Source organism: Pristiophorus japonicus, chromosome 8 (genome assembly GCF_044704955.1).
Source record: "Pristiophorus japonicus isolate sPriJap1 chromosome 8, sPriJap1.hap1, whole genome shotgun sequence".
Lineage (NCBI taxonomy): Eukaryota > Metazoa > Chordata > Chondrichthyes > Pristiophoridae > Pristiophorus > Pristiophorus japonicus.
In genome coordinates this window covers 106434952-106452480 of record NC_091984.1, presented here as the reverse complement: position 1 = coordinate 106452480, position 17529 = coordinate 106434952, and the positions used below count along the sequence as shown (strand labels likewise).

At 46.1% G+C, this 17529-nt stretch overlaps 1 protein-coding gene across 2 annotated transcripts in view; it reads right to left on the bottom strand.

Moving 5' to 3' along the window:
• Positions 1 to 17529, bottom strand: part of LOC139268694 (spindle assembly abnormal protein 6 homolog) — a 68065-nt gene that overhangs the window by 12859 nt on the left and 37677 nt on the right. For both annotated transcript variants that reach the window (XM_070887254.1, XM_070887255.1), the window contains 2 exons: positions 11469 to 11648; positions 7343 to 7424 (listed from right to left, as the gene is read on the bottom strand). In XM_070887254.1, the coding sequence (XP_070743355.1) occupies positions 7343 to 7424; positions 11469 to 11648 (262 nt within the window). The remainder of the gene's footprint in view (positions 1 to 7342; positions 7425 to 11468; positions 11649 to 17529) is intronic.

The window sequence follows — 17529 nt, the reverse complement described above, 5'->3', positions numbered from 1 at the left end:
CGCACCATAGTGCCTCATGGTTGACAGTGTCAAAGGTCTTGATGAGGTCAAAGGCGGCCATGTACAAGGGTTGATGCTGTTCCCTGCATTTGTCTTGTAGTTGTCGCACGGTGAAGATCATGTCTATTGTACCCCTTAGTGGACAAAATTCGCATTGTGACACTGGCAGGAGCTCTTCAGCCACAGGGAGAAGACAGTTGAGGAGGATTCTTGCGATGACTTTCCCAGTGACCGACAGCAGGGAGATTCCTCTGCAGTTACCGCAGTCGAACCTGTCCCCTTTCTTGAAGATGGTCACGATTACAGCGTCTGAGATCTCTCGGCGTGCTCTCCTCCTTCCAGATAAGAGAGAGGAGGCCATGCATTTGTACCAATAGTGCTTCTCCGCCATACTTTAGTGCCTCAGCAGGGATTGCATCGGCTCCTGATGCCTTGTTGTTCTTGAACTGACGGATGGCCTTTTCTACCTCGTGCAGGGATGGGGTTTTGCTGAGATGGTGGCGGGCAGCATGCTGTGGGATAAAGTCGAGGAGATCTTCAAAGTGCTCCTTCCAGCGGGCCCTGACTGCCTCAGTGTTCTTAATGAGTGCCTCCCCGTTCTTGGCCAGCAGTGGGGTGGGGCTTTGGGTGCTTGGGCTGTCGGTGGTCTTAACTGCGGTGAAGAATCCTTGCACGCCAACTGCTGGATCTCCTGTGCTTTCTCCACCCACCATCTATTCTTTAAGTCGCGGGTTTTTTGTTGGACCTTGGCCTTCAGCCGTCTGTAGAGCTGCTTTGCTGCTCCCGAGTTGGGTTGCTGCTTTAAGTTCAGAAATGCCTTGCGCTTGTGGCTTATTAGCTCCTGGATCGCCTGGTCGTTCTCGTCAAACCAATCTTGGAGTTTCCTGGTTGAGTGACCGAGCGTCTCTTCGCAGGCACTAGTTATGGTGGCCTTGAGGGCAGACCAGGCGCTGTGGGCATTCTGCGTCTCGGGGTCATCGAGGGTTGCTAGGTTGGCACTGAGGCACTGGCTGTATAGGGCTTTCTTAACTGGGTCTTTGAATACCATGGCGTTGATTTTTCTGCGGCATTGTTTCTATTGCCATCGCTGCTTTGGGGCTATATTGATGTTGATGACGGAGCGGGTTAGGTGGTGATCCGTCCAGCCGTCATCGGCTCCTATCATGGTGTGGGTAATGTGCACGTCCTTGCGGTCCCTCGCTCAGACGATGACAGTCGAGCAGGTGCCAGTGCTTGGAGCGATGGAGTAGCCACGATGCCTTGTACTTGTCTCTCTGATGGAACAAGGTGTTGGTGATGACTAGGTCATGTTGTTGGCATTTTGTCAGGAGCAGGGTACCGCTGAAGTTGTTTTTTTTACCCCCTCTCTGTCGATCACGCTGCCCCAGAGGTCTGTGTCCTTACCGACTCTGGCGTAGAAGTCGCCGAGGCGGATCAGTTTGTCGTCCGTAGGGACTCAGGACAGGGATTGTTCGAGGCTGGAGTAGAATTCCTCTTTTGTCTCATCTGTTGCGTTGAGTGTTGGGGAGTACGTGCTGATAACTGTGGCGCACTGGTTCTGGGCTAGGGTGAGCCGGAGAGTCATGAGACATTCGCTTATCCTGCAGGGGGAGTCTCTGAGGCGGCCGACCAACTCATTCTTGATGGCAAAGCCAACTCCATGGAGGCGGCGTTCTTCTTCAGGTTTGCCTTTCCAGAAGAAGGTGGTGTAACCATCACCTTGTTCTTTGAGCTGGCCTTCCCCTGCCCGGCGGGTCTCACTTAGGATGGCAATGTCGACGTCGAAGCGTCTGAGTTTCCGGGCAACAATGGCGGTGCGACGTTCCAGTCTGTCATTGTTGGGGTTGTCCATGAAGGTCTTGACGTTCCAGGTCCCGAACTTCATTTTGAAGGGTGGAAGATGCCGGTGCGTGAATTCTTTTAATGTGAGGTGGCCGTTGCACGCCGGCGACCACACGGGCTTAGCAGAGCAAGGTCTTGGTCCAGTGGCAAGCGGATTTAAGACGACTACAGACCAGGCTCTACTATATGGGCCTAGTTGTCTACGGTGGAATACGAGCCATAAGCTTGGCTCTGAGCAGCGCCCTTTGATGAGATGGTGAGAGATCCGAGGCATGGAAAGTGGGGGAAGAGAGATTTGAGATAATGCTTCCCTCTCCCAAGTATTAGCTCCTGATTGAGGGCAGGCATTGGGATGGCCAGAGGTGCACTTCGTGGAAGGAGGAGAGGTCAGAATGGTTGCTGCCATTGTGCGCACCACGTGCTCGCCAGGGGCTCCGCAGTTGAGTGGGACCAGCGGCCGGAGGGAGGAAGGCTAGGGCGTCGCCAGAGGGAGGGAGGCCCGAACGTCGGCGGAGGGAGGGAGGCGCAAACGTCACCGGAGGGAGGGAGGCGCAAACGTCGCCGGAGGGAGGGAGGGAGGCGCAAACGTCGCCGGAGGGAGGGAGGGAGGCGCAAACGTCGCCGAAGGGAGGGAGGGAGGCGCAAACGTCGCCGGAGGGAGGGAGGGAGGCGCAAACGTCGCTGGAGGGAGGGAGGGAGGGAGGCGCAAACGTCGCCGGAGGGAGGGAGGGAGGCGCAAACGTCGCCGGAGGGAGGGAGGAAGGCGCAAACGTCGCCGGAGGGAGGGAGGGAGGCGCAAACGTCGCCGGAGGGAGGGAGGGAGGCGCAAACGTCGCCGGAGGGAGGGAGGGAGGCGCAAACGTCGCCGGAGGGAGGGAGGGAGGCGCAAACGTCGCTGGAGGGAGGGAGGGAGGGAGGCGCAAATGTCGCCGGAGGGAGGGAGGCCTGAACGTCGCCGGAGGGAGAGAGGCCTGAACGTCGCCGGAGGGAGAGAGGCCTGAACGTCGCCGGAGGGAGGGAGGCCTGAACGTCGCCGGAGGGAGAGAGGCCTGAACGTCGCCGGAGGGAGGGAGGCCTGAACGTCGCCGGAGGGAGGGAGGCCTGAACGTGAGGACGGAGAGAGAAGGTAGGGCCCAAACCCTCACTGGACGCCGTCGGGGATCGGATGAAGCAGCTGAGTCGGCCACATCCAGTGGGGAGCGAAAGTCTTGGTAACAGGAAGGTCCAGGTGGAAAGTCTTGGCAGCAGGAATGTCGATCTGGAAGGTAAGTTCAGCGCTCAATGATGGTGAGCAGTCGTGGTTGGGGGATGGGCAGTGGACCGAAGGAGCTGCCCTTGCAGCATGGGTTTTAGGGGTAGGAAATGTACCCACTATTAGGGCCAGGGGGAGCTTAAACAGTGGAGGGGGTAGATTGGGGGAAGAGAAGAGTGAAGGATGGCAGCAGATGGCCAGGGGGATATTTGTTCAGGGAGAGCTTCCTAGGGAGCTGCCATCTCGTCCGCCATCTTGGATGTTACTGGATTATAATCACTCATTGCAGCTGTGAGAAGGGATGATATATTGGATGTGGATTGGGTCTGTGGTGGATCCATTGGTCAGGATCAGGGCTTGCATGTCGTCGTGGAGCAGGCGGAAAATGGCAACAAACTTTTGGGGTTGGACGAAATAGAGGAGGACGCTCCATAGTACCTCGCGGCTAATAGTGTCAAAGGCCTTTATGAGGTCAAAGAAGGCCATGCTCCCTGCATTTCTCTTGCAATTGTCACGCCATTTAAAATCATGTCCACTGTACCTCTTAGTGGACGGAATATGCATTGTGACTTTGGGAGGAACTCTTCAGTCACAGGGAGAAGACGGTTGAGGATGATTCTAGCGATAACTTTCCCAGTGGCCGACAACAGGGAGATTCCTCTGTAGTTGCCGCAGTCGGACTTGTCCCTTTTTTTAAAGATGGTCACGATTACGGCATCTCTGAGATCTCCAGGCATGCACTCCTCCTTCCAGATGAGAGAGGTGAGGTCATGCATCCCGATCAGGCCAACATCCCCAGCATCGAAGCACTGACTACACTCGACCAGCTCCGTTGGGCGGGCCACATCGTCCTCATGCCCGACACACCACTCCCAAAGCAAGCGCTCTATTCAGAACTCGTACACGGCAAGCGATCCCCAGGTGCGTAGAGGAAACATTTCAAGGACACCCTCAAAGCCTCCTTAATAAAGTGCAACACCCCACCGATACCTGGGAATCCCTGGCCCAAGGTCACCCTAAGTGGAGGAAGAACATCCGGGAGGGCACTATGCACCTCGAGTCTCGTCGCCGAGAGCATGCAGAAAACAAGCACAGGCAGCAGAAGGAGCGTGCAGCAAACTAGACTCCCAATCTACCCATTCCTGCAACGACTGTCTGTCCCACCTGTGATAGAGACTGTGTAATTCCTGTATTGGGACTGTATAGTCACCCGAGAGCTCACTTTTAGAATGGAAGCAAGTCTTCCTTGATTTCGAGGGACTGCCTATGTTAGAGAGGTCATCAAACGAGGCCCTATGGGTTGAATTGAAGAACAAAAATGGGGCAATCACACTACTGGGAGTGTACTATAGACCCCCAAACAGTCAGAGGGAGATAAAAGAATGTGTGTGCAAATTTGCTGCGAAGTGCAAAAACTATTGAGCTGTAATACTGAAGGATTTCAACTACCCTAATATTAACTGGGAAAAAAGTAGTGTAAATGATAGAGAATGCAGAATTCCTAAAATGCATTCAGGAGAACTTCTTTAGCTAGTGTGTAACAAGCTCAACAAGGGAGAAGGCAGTTCTGAACTTGGTTTTGGGGGATGAAGAGGGGCAGGTGGAAGGGGTATCAGTGGGAGAGCATTTTGGTGCTAGTGATCATAATTCAGTAAGATTTAGGGTAATTATGGATATGGACAAAGGTGGACCAGGAATAAAAGTTTTCAACTGGGGTAAAGCCAATTTTGCTGAGCTGAGATGGAATTTGGCCTAAGTGGACTGGCAATGGCTACTTTGATGGTAAATCAGTGTAAGAGCAGTGGGAGGCATTCAAGGAGGAGATCCTGGGGGTACAGAACAAGTATGTTCCCTTTTATATTAAAAAAAGGTGGGGCTAACAAATCTAGAGCCCCCTGGATGTCGCTGGACATACAGGGTAAGAGAAAGAAAAAAAGGGAAGCTATGACAGATACCGAGAACTCAATACTGCAGAAACTCTAGAGGAGTATAAAAACTGCAGGGGTGCAATTAAAAAAGATATCAAGAAACCAAAGAGGAAAACCAAAATATGTTTTATAAATTCATTAAGAGCAAGAGGATAACTAGAGAAAGAGTGGGACCTATTGGGGATCATGAAGGAAATGTGTGTGTGGAGGCAGAAGACATGGGTATGATTCTTTGCATCTGTGGCGATGCAGACTTTGCAATCAGGGAGACGGAGTGTGAAATTTTAGACGAGATAAACGTAGCAAGAGAGGAAGTATTCAGGTGCTTAACAGCTTTGAAAGTGGATAAATCCACAGGCCCGGATGAAAAATATCCCAGGCTGTTAAGCGAAGCAAAAGAGGAAATAGCAGAGACTCTGACCTTCATTTCCCAATCCTCTCTGGCTACAGGTGTGTCAGAGAACTGCTAATGTTGTACCTTTGTTTAAAAAGGGAGAAAGGGTTAGACCGAGTAATTACAGGCCAGTCAGCCTAACCTCGGTGGTGGGAAAATTATTGGAAAAAGTCCTGAGGGACAGGATAAATCTTCATTTGGAAAGACATGGATTAATCAAGGATAGTCAGCAAGGATTGGGGTTGATGAGGGCAATGCATATGATGTAATGTATATGGATTTTAATAAAGCTTTTGATAAGGTCCCACATGGCAGACTGGTCATGAAAGCAATAGCCCATGGGATCGAGAGCAAAGTGGCAAGTTGGATCCAAAATTGGCTCCGAGTCATGAAGCAAAGGGTAATGGTTGATGGGTGTTTTTATGATTGGAAGGCTGTATCCAATGGGGTTCCACAGGCCTCAGTGCTGGGTCCCCTGCTTTTTGTGGTATATATCAATGACCTGAACTTGAATGTTGGGGGTATGATCAAGAAGTTTGCAGATGACACTAAAATAGGCTGTGTGGTTGATAATGAAGAAGAAAGCTGTGGACGCAGAAAAATATCAATGTATTGGTCAGGTGGGCAGAACAGTGACAAATGGAATTCAATCCGGATAAGTGTGAGGGAATGCATTTGGGGAGGTCCAACAAGGTAAGGGAGTATACATTAAATGGTACGACACTGAAAAATGTAGAGGAACAAAGGAACCTTGGAGTGCAGGTCCATAGATCCCTGAAGGTAGCAGGCCACGTAGATACGGTAGTTAAGAAGGCATATGGAATACTTTATTACTCGAGGCATGGAATACAAGAGCACGGAGGTTATGCTGGAACTATATAAGACACTGTTTAAGCCGCAGTTGGAGTACTGCGTGCAGTTCTGGTCACCACATTACAGGAAAGATGTGACTGCACTGGAAAGGGTGCAGAGGAGATTTACAAGAATGTTGCCTGGACTGGAGAATTTTGTCTGAGGAAAGATTGGAGATGCTGGATCTGTTTTCTTTGGAACAGAGGAGGTGAAGGGGAGACCTGATTAAGGTGTATAAAATTATGAGGGCCTGTATAGCGTAGATAGGAAGGACCTGTTTCCCTTGGCAGAGGAGTCAACAACCAGGGGGCATAGATTTAAGGCAATTGGGGGGAGGTTTAGAGGAGATATGAGGGGAAATTTCTTCACCCAGAGGTTGGTGGGGGTCTGGAACTCACTGCCTGAAAGGGTAGTAGAGGCAGAAACCCTCACCACATTTAAAAAGTAGTTAGATATGCTCTTGAAGGGCTGCAACCTACAAGGCTACGGACCAAGAGCTGGAAAGTGCAATTAGTCTGGATAGCTCTTTGTCGGCTGGCATGGACACGATGGGTCGAATGGCTTTCTTCTGTGCTATAAATGTCTATGATTATATTAAAATTTCTGCTCATCCAGAACTGGATGTCGGACAAGCAGTCTGACAATTTTGAAACCGTGGAGGGGTCGAGAGAAGTGGTGGTGAGGTAGAGCTGGGTGTCATTAGCGTACATATGGAAGCTATTCACAACCCATTCAGTGAAGAAATTTCTCCTTATCTCAGTCTTAAATGGCCAACCCTTTATTCTGAGACTGTGACCCCATGTTCTAGATTCACCAGCTAAGGGAAACATTTTCTCAGCATTAACCCTGTCAAGCTCCTTAAGCATTTTATATGTTTCAATTTGATCACCTCGCATTCTTCTAAACTCTAGGGAATATAGGCCTAGTCTACTCAATCTCTCCTCACAGGGCAATCCCCTCATCCCAGGAACCAGTTTAGTGAACCTTCGTTGCACTCCCTCTAAGGCAAGTAGGTCTAATCCCGCTGCCACTGCCGAATTGCAGTACGAGAGAATATTCTTGCAGCATACTTACCATTTTCATTTGTTTTGAGGAGCTGTTTGCTTTCCTCCAATTTCTCCATAGTTCCTTCTAATTGCTCTTGCAATTTTGATACCTACAGCAAGAAGAAAAGACTGAAACCGAGCCTGGTAAGCAAAAGTGTAATATTCAACGATTAATCTATGCAACACCTTTGTAAAGCACCTTGAAATGCTACATTGCTCCAACTTTCAGACACTTATCCAGTCCATGAAGATATAATCACTTAATAAAAACAACTTAAGATTAAGTCCTATTTCAAAAATAATCAACTAGGTAGAATCACAATTTATAATTTTCTGGTTATTTACAAATGGTCCCGCAAAAAGTATATTTTGTATTTATTTATGCTACACTCCAAGTGGAATAGGCTATTTATTGCTTTAAAATCACAGTGCACAAGCTGAAAACTGGTAAAACTAGTGAGCTAAGGAAGACAAAAATGTCTCTAGTCAGCTTGGCAATCTGGGGGTTGGAAGAGCAAAGGAATTTGGATGTCAGTGTACATAAATAAGAACATAAGAAATAGGAGCAGGAGTAGGCCATGTGGCCCCTCGAGCCTGCTCCGTCATTTAATACGATCATGGCTGATCCGATCATGGACTTAAGTCCACTTCCCTGCCCGCTCTCCATAACCCTTATTCCCTTATTGTTTAAGAAAATGTCTATTCTGTCTTAAATTTATTCAATGTCCCAGCTTCCACAGCTCTCTGAGGCAGCTAATTCCATAGATCCACAACCCTCAGAAGAAATTTCTCCTCATCTGAGTTTTAAATGGGCAGCCCCTTAGTCTAAGATTATGCCCTCTAGTTCTAGTCTTCCCTATCAGTGGAAACATCCTCTCCGCATCCACCTTGTCAAGCCCCCTCATAATCTTATACGTTTCGATAAGATCACCTCTCATTCTTCTGAATTCCAATGAGTAGAGGCCCAACCTACTCAACCTTTCCTCATAGGTCAACTCCCTCATCTCCGGAATCAACCTAGTGAACCTTCTCTGAACTGCCTCCAAACCAAGTATATCCTTTCGTAAATATGGAAACCAAAACTGCACACAGTATTCCAGGTGTGGCCTCACCAATACCCTGTACAACTGTAGCAAGACTTCCCTACTTTTATACTCCATCCCCTTTGCAATAAAGGCCAAGATTCCATTGGCCATCCTGATCACTTGCTGTATCTGCGTACTAACCTTTTGTGTTTCATGCACTAATACCCCCAGGTCCCGCTGTACTGCGGCACTTTGCAATCTTTCTCCATTTAAATAATAACTTGCTCTTTGATTTTTTCTGCCAAAGTGCATGACCTCACACTTTCCAACATTATACTCCATCTGCCAAATTTTTGCCCACTCACTTAGCCTGTCTTTGTCCTTTTGCAGATTTTGTGTCTCCTCCTCACACATTGCTTTTCCTCCCATCTTTGTATCGTCGGCAAACTTGGGTACGTTACACTCAGTCCCTTCCTCCAAGTTATTAATACAGATTGTAAATAGTTGGGGTCCCAGCACTGATCCCTGCGACACCCCACTGGTTACTGATTGCCAACCCGAGCATGAAATCATTAAAACCTATTGCAAATGCACAAAGCAATCAAAAAAGGCTATTGGGGATGTTGACCTTTATCTCAAGAGGGCTGGAATACAAAAGGAAGGAAGTTATGCTTTAGTTGTACAGAGCCTTGGTCAGACCCCAACTGGAGTATTGCATTTGGTTTGGATACTGCACCTCAGGAAGAATGTATTGGCCTTGGACAAGGTACAGCTTAGGTGCACCAGAATTATACTTGGGCTGAAAGAGTTAAATTATGAGGACAGGTTGCATAAACTCGGCTTGTATTCCTTGGAGTTTAGAATATTGAGGGCTGATCTAATTGAGGTGTTTAAAATTATAAAGCAATTTGATAGGGAAGATGCAGAGAAACTATTTCCTCTGGTGGTGGAATTCAGAACAAGGTGGCACAATTTTAAAATTAGAGCTAAGCCATTTAGAGTGAAATCAGGAAGCATTTTTCATACAAAGGGTAGTGGAAATCTGGAACACTTTCTTCACCAGCTGAAATTTTCAAGACTGAGATTGATAGATTTTTGTTCATTAAGGGTATCAAGGGATATGGATCAAAGACTGGTAAATGGAGCTGAGGTACAGATCAGCCATAATCTGCTGGAAAGGTTGAACAGGCTCAAGGAGGTTGAATGGTTTGCTCCTGTTCCCATGTTCCTGGCTTTGGGAGCACTGGCACTGGGTATCAGGGTTGGGTAAGGGGTAGAGAAGTGGGGAGTCCTAGGGTGTGTGAACACTAGGATGTGGTAGTCAGGGTGAGGCACGGGGTGGCAGGGAGGTCATGGGGTCTGAGAGTGCTGAAGTGGTGCTGGGGTATCAGAGTAGAAGGATTAGGATTCTAGAGTCTGGAAGTAGTGTGGAGTTAGTGGGAACCCCTTTAAGAAATTCTACCTCCATAATAAGAAAAGATGTATTCTTGGAAATGACCAGTGCCAGATTTAAGTGCTTTTTAAACCAGAACAAAAAACTTTTATACGGTGCTCAAAGTAATTAACCAACTTAAGCCCAGTGTTGGACATGACTTTATTAGTGAAGGGATAGGAACTGAGGCTCCGGTTGGCAGTTGGGGCAGCTAGAGGTCGCAAAGGGAAGGCAGGTGGAAAGAGAGCAAGTGCTAGAGAAATGCGCTATACAAATGCAAGTTGTTGCTGTAGTTCATTTTATTCCCCACTTTTTATTTTAAAGCACAAGATACAGAGGAAGATAGAATCATGGAATAATACAGCATAGAAGGAGACCATTCGGCCCATCCTCTGCGTCGGCTCTTTCAAAGAGCAATCCAGTTAGTCCCATTCCCCCGCGCTTTCCTCATATCCCTGCAATTTTTCTTCCTTCAAGTATTTATCCAATTCCCTTTTGAAGGTTGCGACTGAATCAGTATCCACCACCCTATCAGGCAATGCATTCCAAATCCTAACCACACGTTGCGTAAAAAAGTTTTTCCTCATGTTGCCTGTGGTTCTTTTGCCAATCACTTTAAATCTGTGCCCTCTGGTTATCAACCCTTCAGCCATTGGAAACAGGCACTCTTTATTTAACTAAACCCTTCATGATGGTAGGAAAAATGTTCCAAGTTGAACATAGATAGGAAGGCGGATTGTAACAACTATGTTTAGCAGTAGTGGAAAGTTGGGGGAGCCGTGTGGGTTGAAAGCACTGGGAAGGTGGTTGTGAGGTGTGAGAGTAGGTATCATGGTGTTTGACAGCAATGGGAAGGGGATGCCAGGGTTTGTTACGAGTGGAGATGGGTGTGGGGCTATGGCAGCACTAAGGGCAATGGTGTTTTTTTGGAGATGGGAGAACTGAGTGGGGTGTGTAAGATGTGACAGCAGTGGGAAGCTGCATGTGGTCAGGCTGGGATGGCTGTGGCAGGGCATGTAAGCATTGGGAATGGGGTTGCTGGATGTGGAAGCACTGAGGAGAGGGTTCCATGGTGCTAATAAATGCACAATAATGGAGATGTTCATTGCAGAGGAAGGCAAGAGGCAGCAGGAGGGACTGAGGGGAGGGGAAGGTAGATGCTCAGGGTGGACAGATACACTCTGGATAGGAGAGATTTCTTAAAAGGGTTTCCCTAGAAGTTACTTAGCATGTCTATTTTTTTGGCTTTTGCTATAACAGCAAAGTTAAAAAGCTGCTCACATACTAATGCAGACAATTATTTAATACAAATGTGGTATGTGAGGAAACAGAACTTATTTACCCACCTGAAGTTGATAATATTTTTTATTTCCAGCAACTGATCAAAATAATTTTCTTTACCATTTCTTACAAACTTATTTTCTTCCCCTTACCTCCACTCATCTTAAACAATGCCTTGAAAGATCTGCTACTGTTAACTAAATTTACTTTCCAGAGTCAGGTGGACTCAAGTAAGATTTTCTTGTGACTAGTGCATTGACACCTGGTCAGATGGCAAATGCTACAACTTTAGCAAATCAGTTGCATTCTGAAATTTAAATTTATCTTATCAAATAAAAGCACATTTCCAGTATGTTAAAATCCCTATAGTTTAGCAATACACACACACAAACTTCAAGTTGCAGTTGGAGCTTTACCTCTTCTCCTTTGAGTTGTAATGTCTGCCGAGCTTCCTGTAGCTCCCTCTGCTCTTTCTGTGATTGTTTTTCTTTCTCTGATATCAGCTTTTCTTGTTGTATTGTGACAGTATTTTTACGTTTCAGCTTCCCCATTAGTGTTTTAATATCCCCATGTAACTTTTTAATAATTTCATTAGCCTGTTGAAAGATGGTAGAAGGCATATAATGGGCAGAGTTCAGCATTTAGCAAGGCAAAGACAATTATAATACTTTTTTAAAAAATTACAATTTGGCTCAAAATTAACAAAACAAAGATAGTATGATACTCTAGTACACATCTGTTTGGGGCCCAATGGCTACTGGAATTTGGTAAGTTTCATGTTCTGTATTTCCAGCTCTTCGAAAGGGAAGGAAGGAAGCATGCCCACAGATTAGGATGAAGATTTCAGCTGTGGCGGCCCTGAGGTGGGCAATGTTGTAGAGGTGGAAATTAGCAATCTTGGTGATGGGATAGTTATTGGGTTTTAGAGCTGAGCCCTGAGTTGAACATGACACCAAGTTTTTACATGGTTTGGCTCAGTCTGAGCAAGTAGCCATGGAGGAGGATGAAGGAAGGGACAAAAAGGGAAAATTTATGGCGTGTGCTGAAAACAATGGCTTTGGTATTCCCAATGCTCAGTTGGAGGAAATTGCGACTCACCCATGAAAATGCCAGATACAATATTGCCAACCCCATCACCTCATAAATCAGGAGACAAACTCTTAAAAATCATGAGATTTGGTATAGAAATTATGATTTGCCATTTTTGCCCGTCCCGACCCCTCGCTGTCCTTTGTTTTCCGACAGGAAGCTAATTCTGCAACATTTATTCCCGGACAGGAAGCACATTCATTCAGTCATCACCAAACAATTACTGACATAAGAACATAAGAAATAGGGGCAGGAGTCGGCAATACGACCCCTGGAGCCTGCTCAGTCATTCAATAAGATCATGGCTGATCTTCAACCTCAACTTCACTTTCCCTCCCGATCCTCATATTCCTTGATTCACTTAGAGTCTCAAACACCAGTTTAATAAGGAAAAATCTTTAATTGTAAATGATTTGTCAAGTTAATTCACATCTGTGACAAATAGTTTCATGGGGCCCAAATTTGGCCCACCCGTTTTTTCAGCAGAGATGCGCCGACTTCCTAGGGTAAAAACGGCGGCGAAAAGATCTCCTCGGATTCTGGCCGCTCTGTGGCCTGTTCCATGCGCGGTGTGGTCTGTCTATTAGGGAGCGGAGCTAGGGCCCTGCGCGAAGAAAAGTGCCGGCAGCTCAACGCATGCGCACTGGAGGTTTCGTCCATGTACAGTAGCTCCTGCCCCCAGCCGGAGAGGTCTCGGAGACAGCAGTCAGTCCACGGAGAGAGCAGTCAGTCCACGGAGAGAAGTCCTGGAAGTCGTCGGATGGAAGTTCTGGAAGTTGTCGGAGAGATGTCCTCAGAGAGTCCTCAAGAGAGAGAGTCGGAGTCGGAGTCGGCCCGCTGCCTTCCCGGGCCGAGTTAGGAAGGTAGCACTTAAGTTTTATTTATTACTGATGGATTTTATGCTTCTTGAATGTTGTTGTGAAGGTGTTTAGTGCTTTGCAAGGTCCTCTCCGCTTCCCTTCCACCCCCGCCCCCCCCACTTCTGGCTACCTGCACTGATTTCTTAACTCTCCCCAAGGGTTTTCTGTGCAGCCACAAGTGGCCACATACACTTGCCTAAGTTAGTTTGGAGCAACTATTAGCGTAGATGGCTGAAAAAAAAACTAAACTAAAAAAAATCCTAACTAACTCACTTACACTGGGGCAAATTAAATGTGCAGAATAGGGATTTTTAAGATACTCCAGAAAAATCAAGTTGCTGCAAAAAAAAATGGAGCAACTCCTGGGCAAATTTGGGCGCATAGAGAGTAACAGGAAGCAGATCTTAAGTTTTATACATTGTAACCTTTCTGCATGCATCCTAGTGGATGGCTTATTTTTTTATAATTGTATCTTACAACAGTGTATCTGCACATTTTTGCACTGATATATAAATATTTTTTTAAGTCAGGACAGACTTTATTACAAACTGTTAGTAAATGACTAGGGGGAAAGGATCACACTTAACAAGGAAAATTAGAAAAAAATCAAGCCCCACTAAATTGTAGCACCGCCTCGGTACATTGAATGACAAGGGGATCCAATAAAGCAATTAGGTGCATCCCAAATGAGCAAGATTTAAAAAAAAATTAAATTTAAATATTAATGTTTACGTGCAGAAGCTGTGTGCCCTGGGCTCGAGCCTGGGAATATGATTGCTGTGTATATAAAGTTCTGACAACAATATCTTTTCCAGGTCTACATTCTAATTTTCTGCAACAAGCAATTTTCCCACACGTCCTTGCTAGGTAACTTTTAATTCCTCACCCTTTATTAACAACAAGAATTGGTCACCTCAGATGGGCCGCTCCCAGCGAAAGAGTGTGCAGTTATTTGACAGCACCACCAGCAGGCAAGCAAGTAGCCATTCAGCAGGCTAAAACTCTGGCCTGTTAGTTCGGATCAAACTCAAGATTAGAAAGACTTACATTTATATAAGCGCCTTTCATGACCACCGGATGTCTAAAAGCGTTCTACAGCCAATGAAGTACTTTTGAAGTGTAGTCACTGTTGTAATGTGGGAAACACGACAGCCAATTTGTGCACAGCAAGTTCCCACAAACAGCAACGTGATAATGACCAGATAATCTGTTTTAGTGATGTTAATTGAGGGATAAATATCGGCCAGCACACCGGGGATAACTCAGTTTAAAGTCTCATCTGAAAGACGGCACCTCCGACAGTGCAGCACTGGAGTGTCAGCCTAGTTTTTTGTACTCAAGTTTCTGGAGTGGGACTGGAACTCTCAACCTTCTGAATCAGAAGCGAGGATGATACTAACTGAGCCACAGCTGATACTTTGTAAAGGTTGATTAGAGATTTTGTGGGAGTTGATTTAATCATCCTGTGGAGCTATTTATCAATCGTCTGGTGGTGAAATTTAACTTTTATTTATTTGTACAGTTCAGTTTGCCAGGAAGCGTCATTGCTGTCTTAATTTTTTTTTAAGTAACAAATTCTTAATTTTTAACCTAAAAAACATCAAGATGGCTGACTCTTCAGAATTCAAAAGTGTTCCAAATGGGCAATTTTTTCCCCCGAATGAACAAATCGGCGTTTTTTTCCCCCCAAAAACCCCCTCAAGATTTAGGCGTTCCATCACATGATGCTTTATTTCACTCCAAAATCGCGACGCTCACAATGGATTCGCGAGAGTTGGCATTACTGCATATAGTTGGTCAGGCTCATGTGATTGAGCAATCAAGAGAGTTGATGGAAAGAGAGAGTTAGGAGTCATCAGCATACATATGGAAACTGGTCCCATGTCTACAGATGTCACTGAGGGCAGCATATAGATGAGTAAGGAAAAGGGGTTCAGGATAGATCATTGAGGAAAGTGGAAGCCATTGCTAAAAATGCACTGGTTATGTTTATATTGGTAGAACTAGGGATGGGCAATTCCAGAGCTAGACAATGGAGGCAAGGCAATGAATGTGAGTGGTTATTTTATCAAAAGCTCCAGAAAGGTGGAAGAGGATTAGGAAGAATAACAATATACCATGGTCAGAGTCCCTAGATATTGTCATTCTGACTTGACTAGGGCTGTGTTGATGATATGAGTAGAGCAGAGCCAGAGCTATTCAAACAAGGAGTTTTGGGAGAGATGGATACAGAGTTGTAGGCAGACAAGTTCAAGAATCATGGATTCGAAAGGTAGGTTGGAAATTGGGGCTGATGTTGGAGGTAATGGACGAGTCAAAAATGGGTTGGAACAAATATGGTATAGCACAAATGTGGCCACAATTCTGTACACTAATACAGCCAGGTGTTTGAAAAGCAAAGTGATCTCTCCATTAATTTGGCCATTCACATAGGATGATTATCTAACAGAATGACCTGTAACATTTTCTACAAAACCTGCAAACAACTGTGCATACAGCTGAAAAAAACAGTGCACTTCTCATACTGAAAATGGATGGGCTAAAGAAACCAAAAAGACTATACAATGACAATGAACTGAAGTGTGATCTTATACACACAGTGGGAGAAATTCGGGTCATTTGCACCTCCCGTTAGCGCCCCCAGGGGGGATTCTAACAGGGAGTAAACAACTTTGCGACTGGGCGCGATGCCGCTAACGACTCCAGCTAAATTCGGCGGGAGTTTAGCTGCGGCGGTAACAACGCTGGCTGAGCCATGCACCCCACTCCCGAGGCGTCCACCCTTGATTTAGCGCTCCACTTCATTTTGGGGGCAGTAACCACAATTTCTTGCGAGAGACGAGACTTCCGCGCCTGCTGCGAAGTCTCGCGCCTTGCGAATGTCACCGCCCACAAACGTGGGGCACCCACATTTTTAGCCCTGTATATCTGATGTTGTAGCATTGTCCAGGGTCAAACAGAACACAGTGTAATTTGCTCACTGGAAATTACAAGTCCTCTCATGTGCTCCTAGTTTTTCGGATAAAGGAATAATTACCACCCTATTAGACCATATGATTTAGTCTATAATCTAACAATCAGACATTAAAAGTAAAACTTACAGTAACAAAAGATCATCATAGCAGATTTCACTATTACAGAACATTATTTAATTCACCAAATCTGTTATAAAACAAATAAATGTTTATAAATTCATGTAGATTTCTAGAGAAATATGATACTTTGTTTCAGGCATTTATAATGTAGTGGCCTAGAAAATTGATTTCACCAGAATTGGGCACGATTCGGGTGCAGAGCATGCTGCAAGTGCCTAATGAGGTCAGCGACAGGACCACGGCAAATTGATCTACTGACTTCATTAGTAGAGTACTGGTGAGGGAGGTTAACAAGGGCCTAATGTGAGTCTGGGGGGTGGATTTAGGAGAGTGGGGGGGGGAGGGGGTAACTGGGAGTAGGGCGAGAATTGGCCGGTAGAGGCCCGCTGTTTTAATGTGGCGCTGAGAGGCGCACCCTTCAGGCTCCTTAGCATATTCAAGGGGCTTAATGCCTGTGTTAGCTGACTGTCAGGGATACTTCTGTAACACCCGAACAAATATGGCGTGTTTCCAACATTGTTCGGGCACGGGTAGTTGTCACCCTAATATGCATCTCTTTGCATCCGTTTTTGCCTGGAAAACAGGCGTAACAAGGTCCAATTTCACCCCCAGTGTCTATAGAAATATAGAAAATAGGTGCAGGAATAGGCCACTCGGCCCTTCGAGCCTGCACCGCCATTCAATGAGTTCATGGCTAAACATGCAACTTCAGTACCCCATTCCTGCTTTCTCGCCATACCCCTTGATCCCCCTAGTAGTAAGGACTACATCGAACTCCTTTTTGAATATATTTAGTGAATTGGCCTCAACAACTTTCTGTGGTAGAGAATTCCACAGGTTCACCACTCTCTGGGTAAAGAAGTTTCTCCTCATCTCGGTCCTAAATGGCTTACCCCTTATCCTTAGACTGTGACCCCTGGTTCTGGACTTTCCCAACATTGGGAACATTCTTCCTGCATCTAACCTGTCTAAACCCATCAGAATTTTAAACATTTCTATGAGATCCCCTCTCATTCTTCTGAACACAGAGCAAGTACAGAATCACTGAAGAACCACTGCACGCCAGGCAGCATAGACACTTAAGGAAGCCTGTTCTTCCGGAGTTCCACAGACTGAGTTATGGTTCTCTGGAGGCTGGCCTTTTGCCTGTCCTCGACGCTTAGGTGGAGAAAGTGCACAGTACAGGGGGTTGAGACTTGCAGTAGTCTTTACACAACTAGTTTGTGGAAACAAACGTGGCAATCTAGTTAATAAAAGTGGTTAAACAAATTCAGTGCATTGATTCAATGCTAGAAAAATGTGATACAGGGTATATAGCAAATATGATTATTAAAAATAAACCTTTTGGTGGGTCTGTAAAGCAGCCCCTAAGCAATTTACTCCTTAAACCTCAACAAAATTGACTAAGTGTCTCTGATATAAATGAAGCAAGT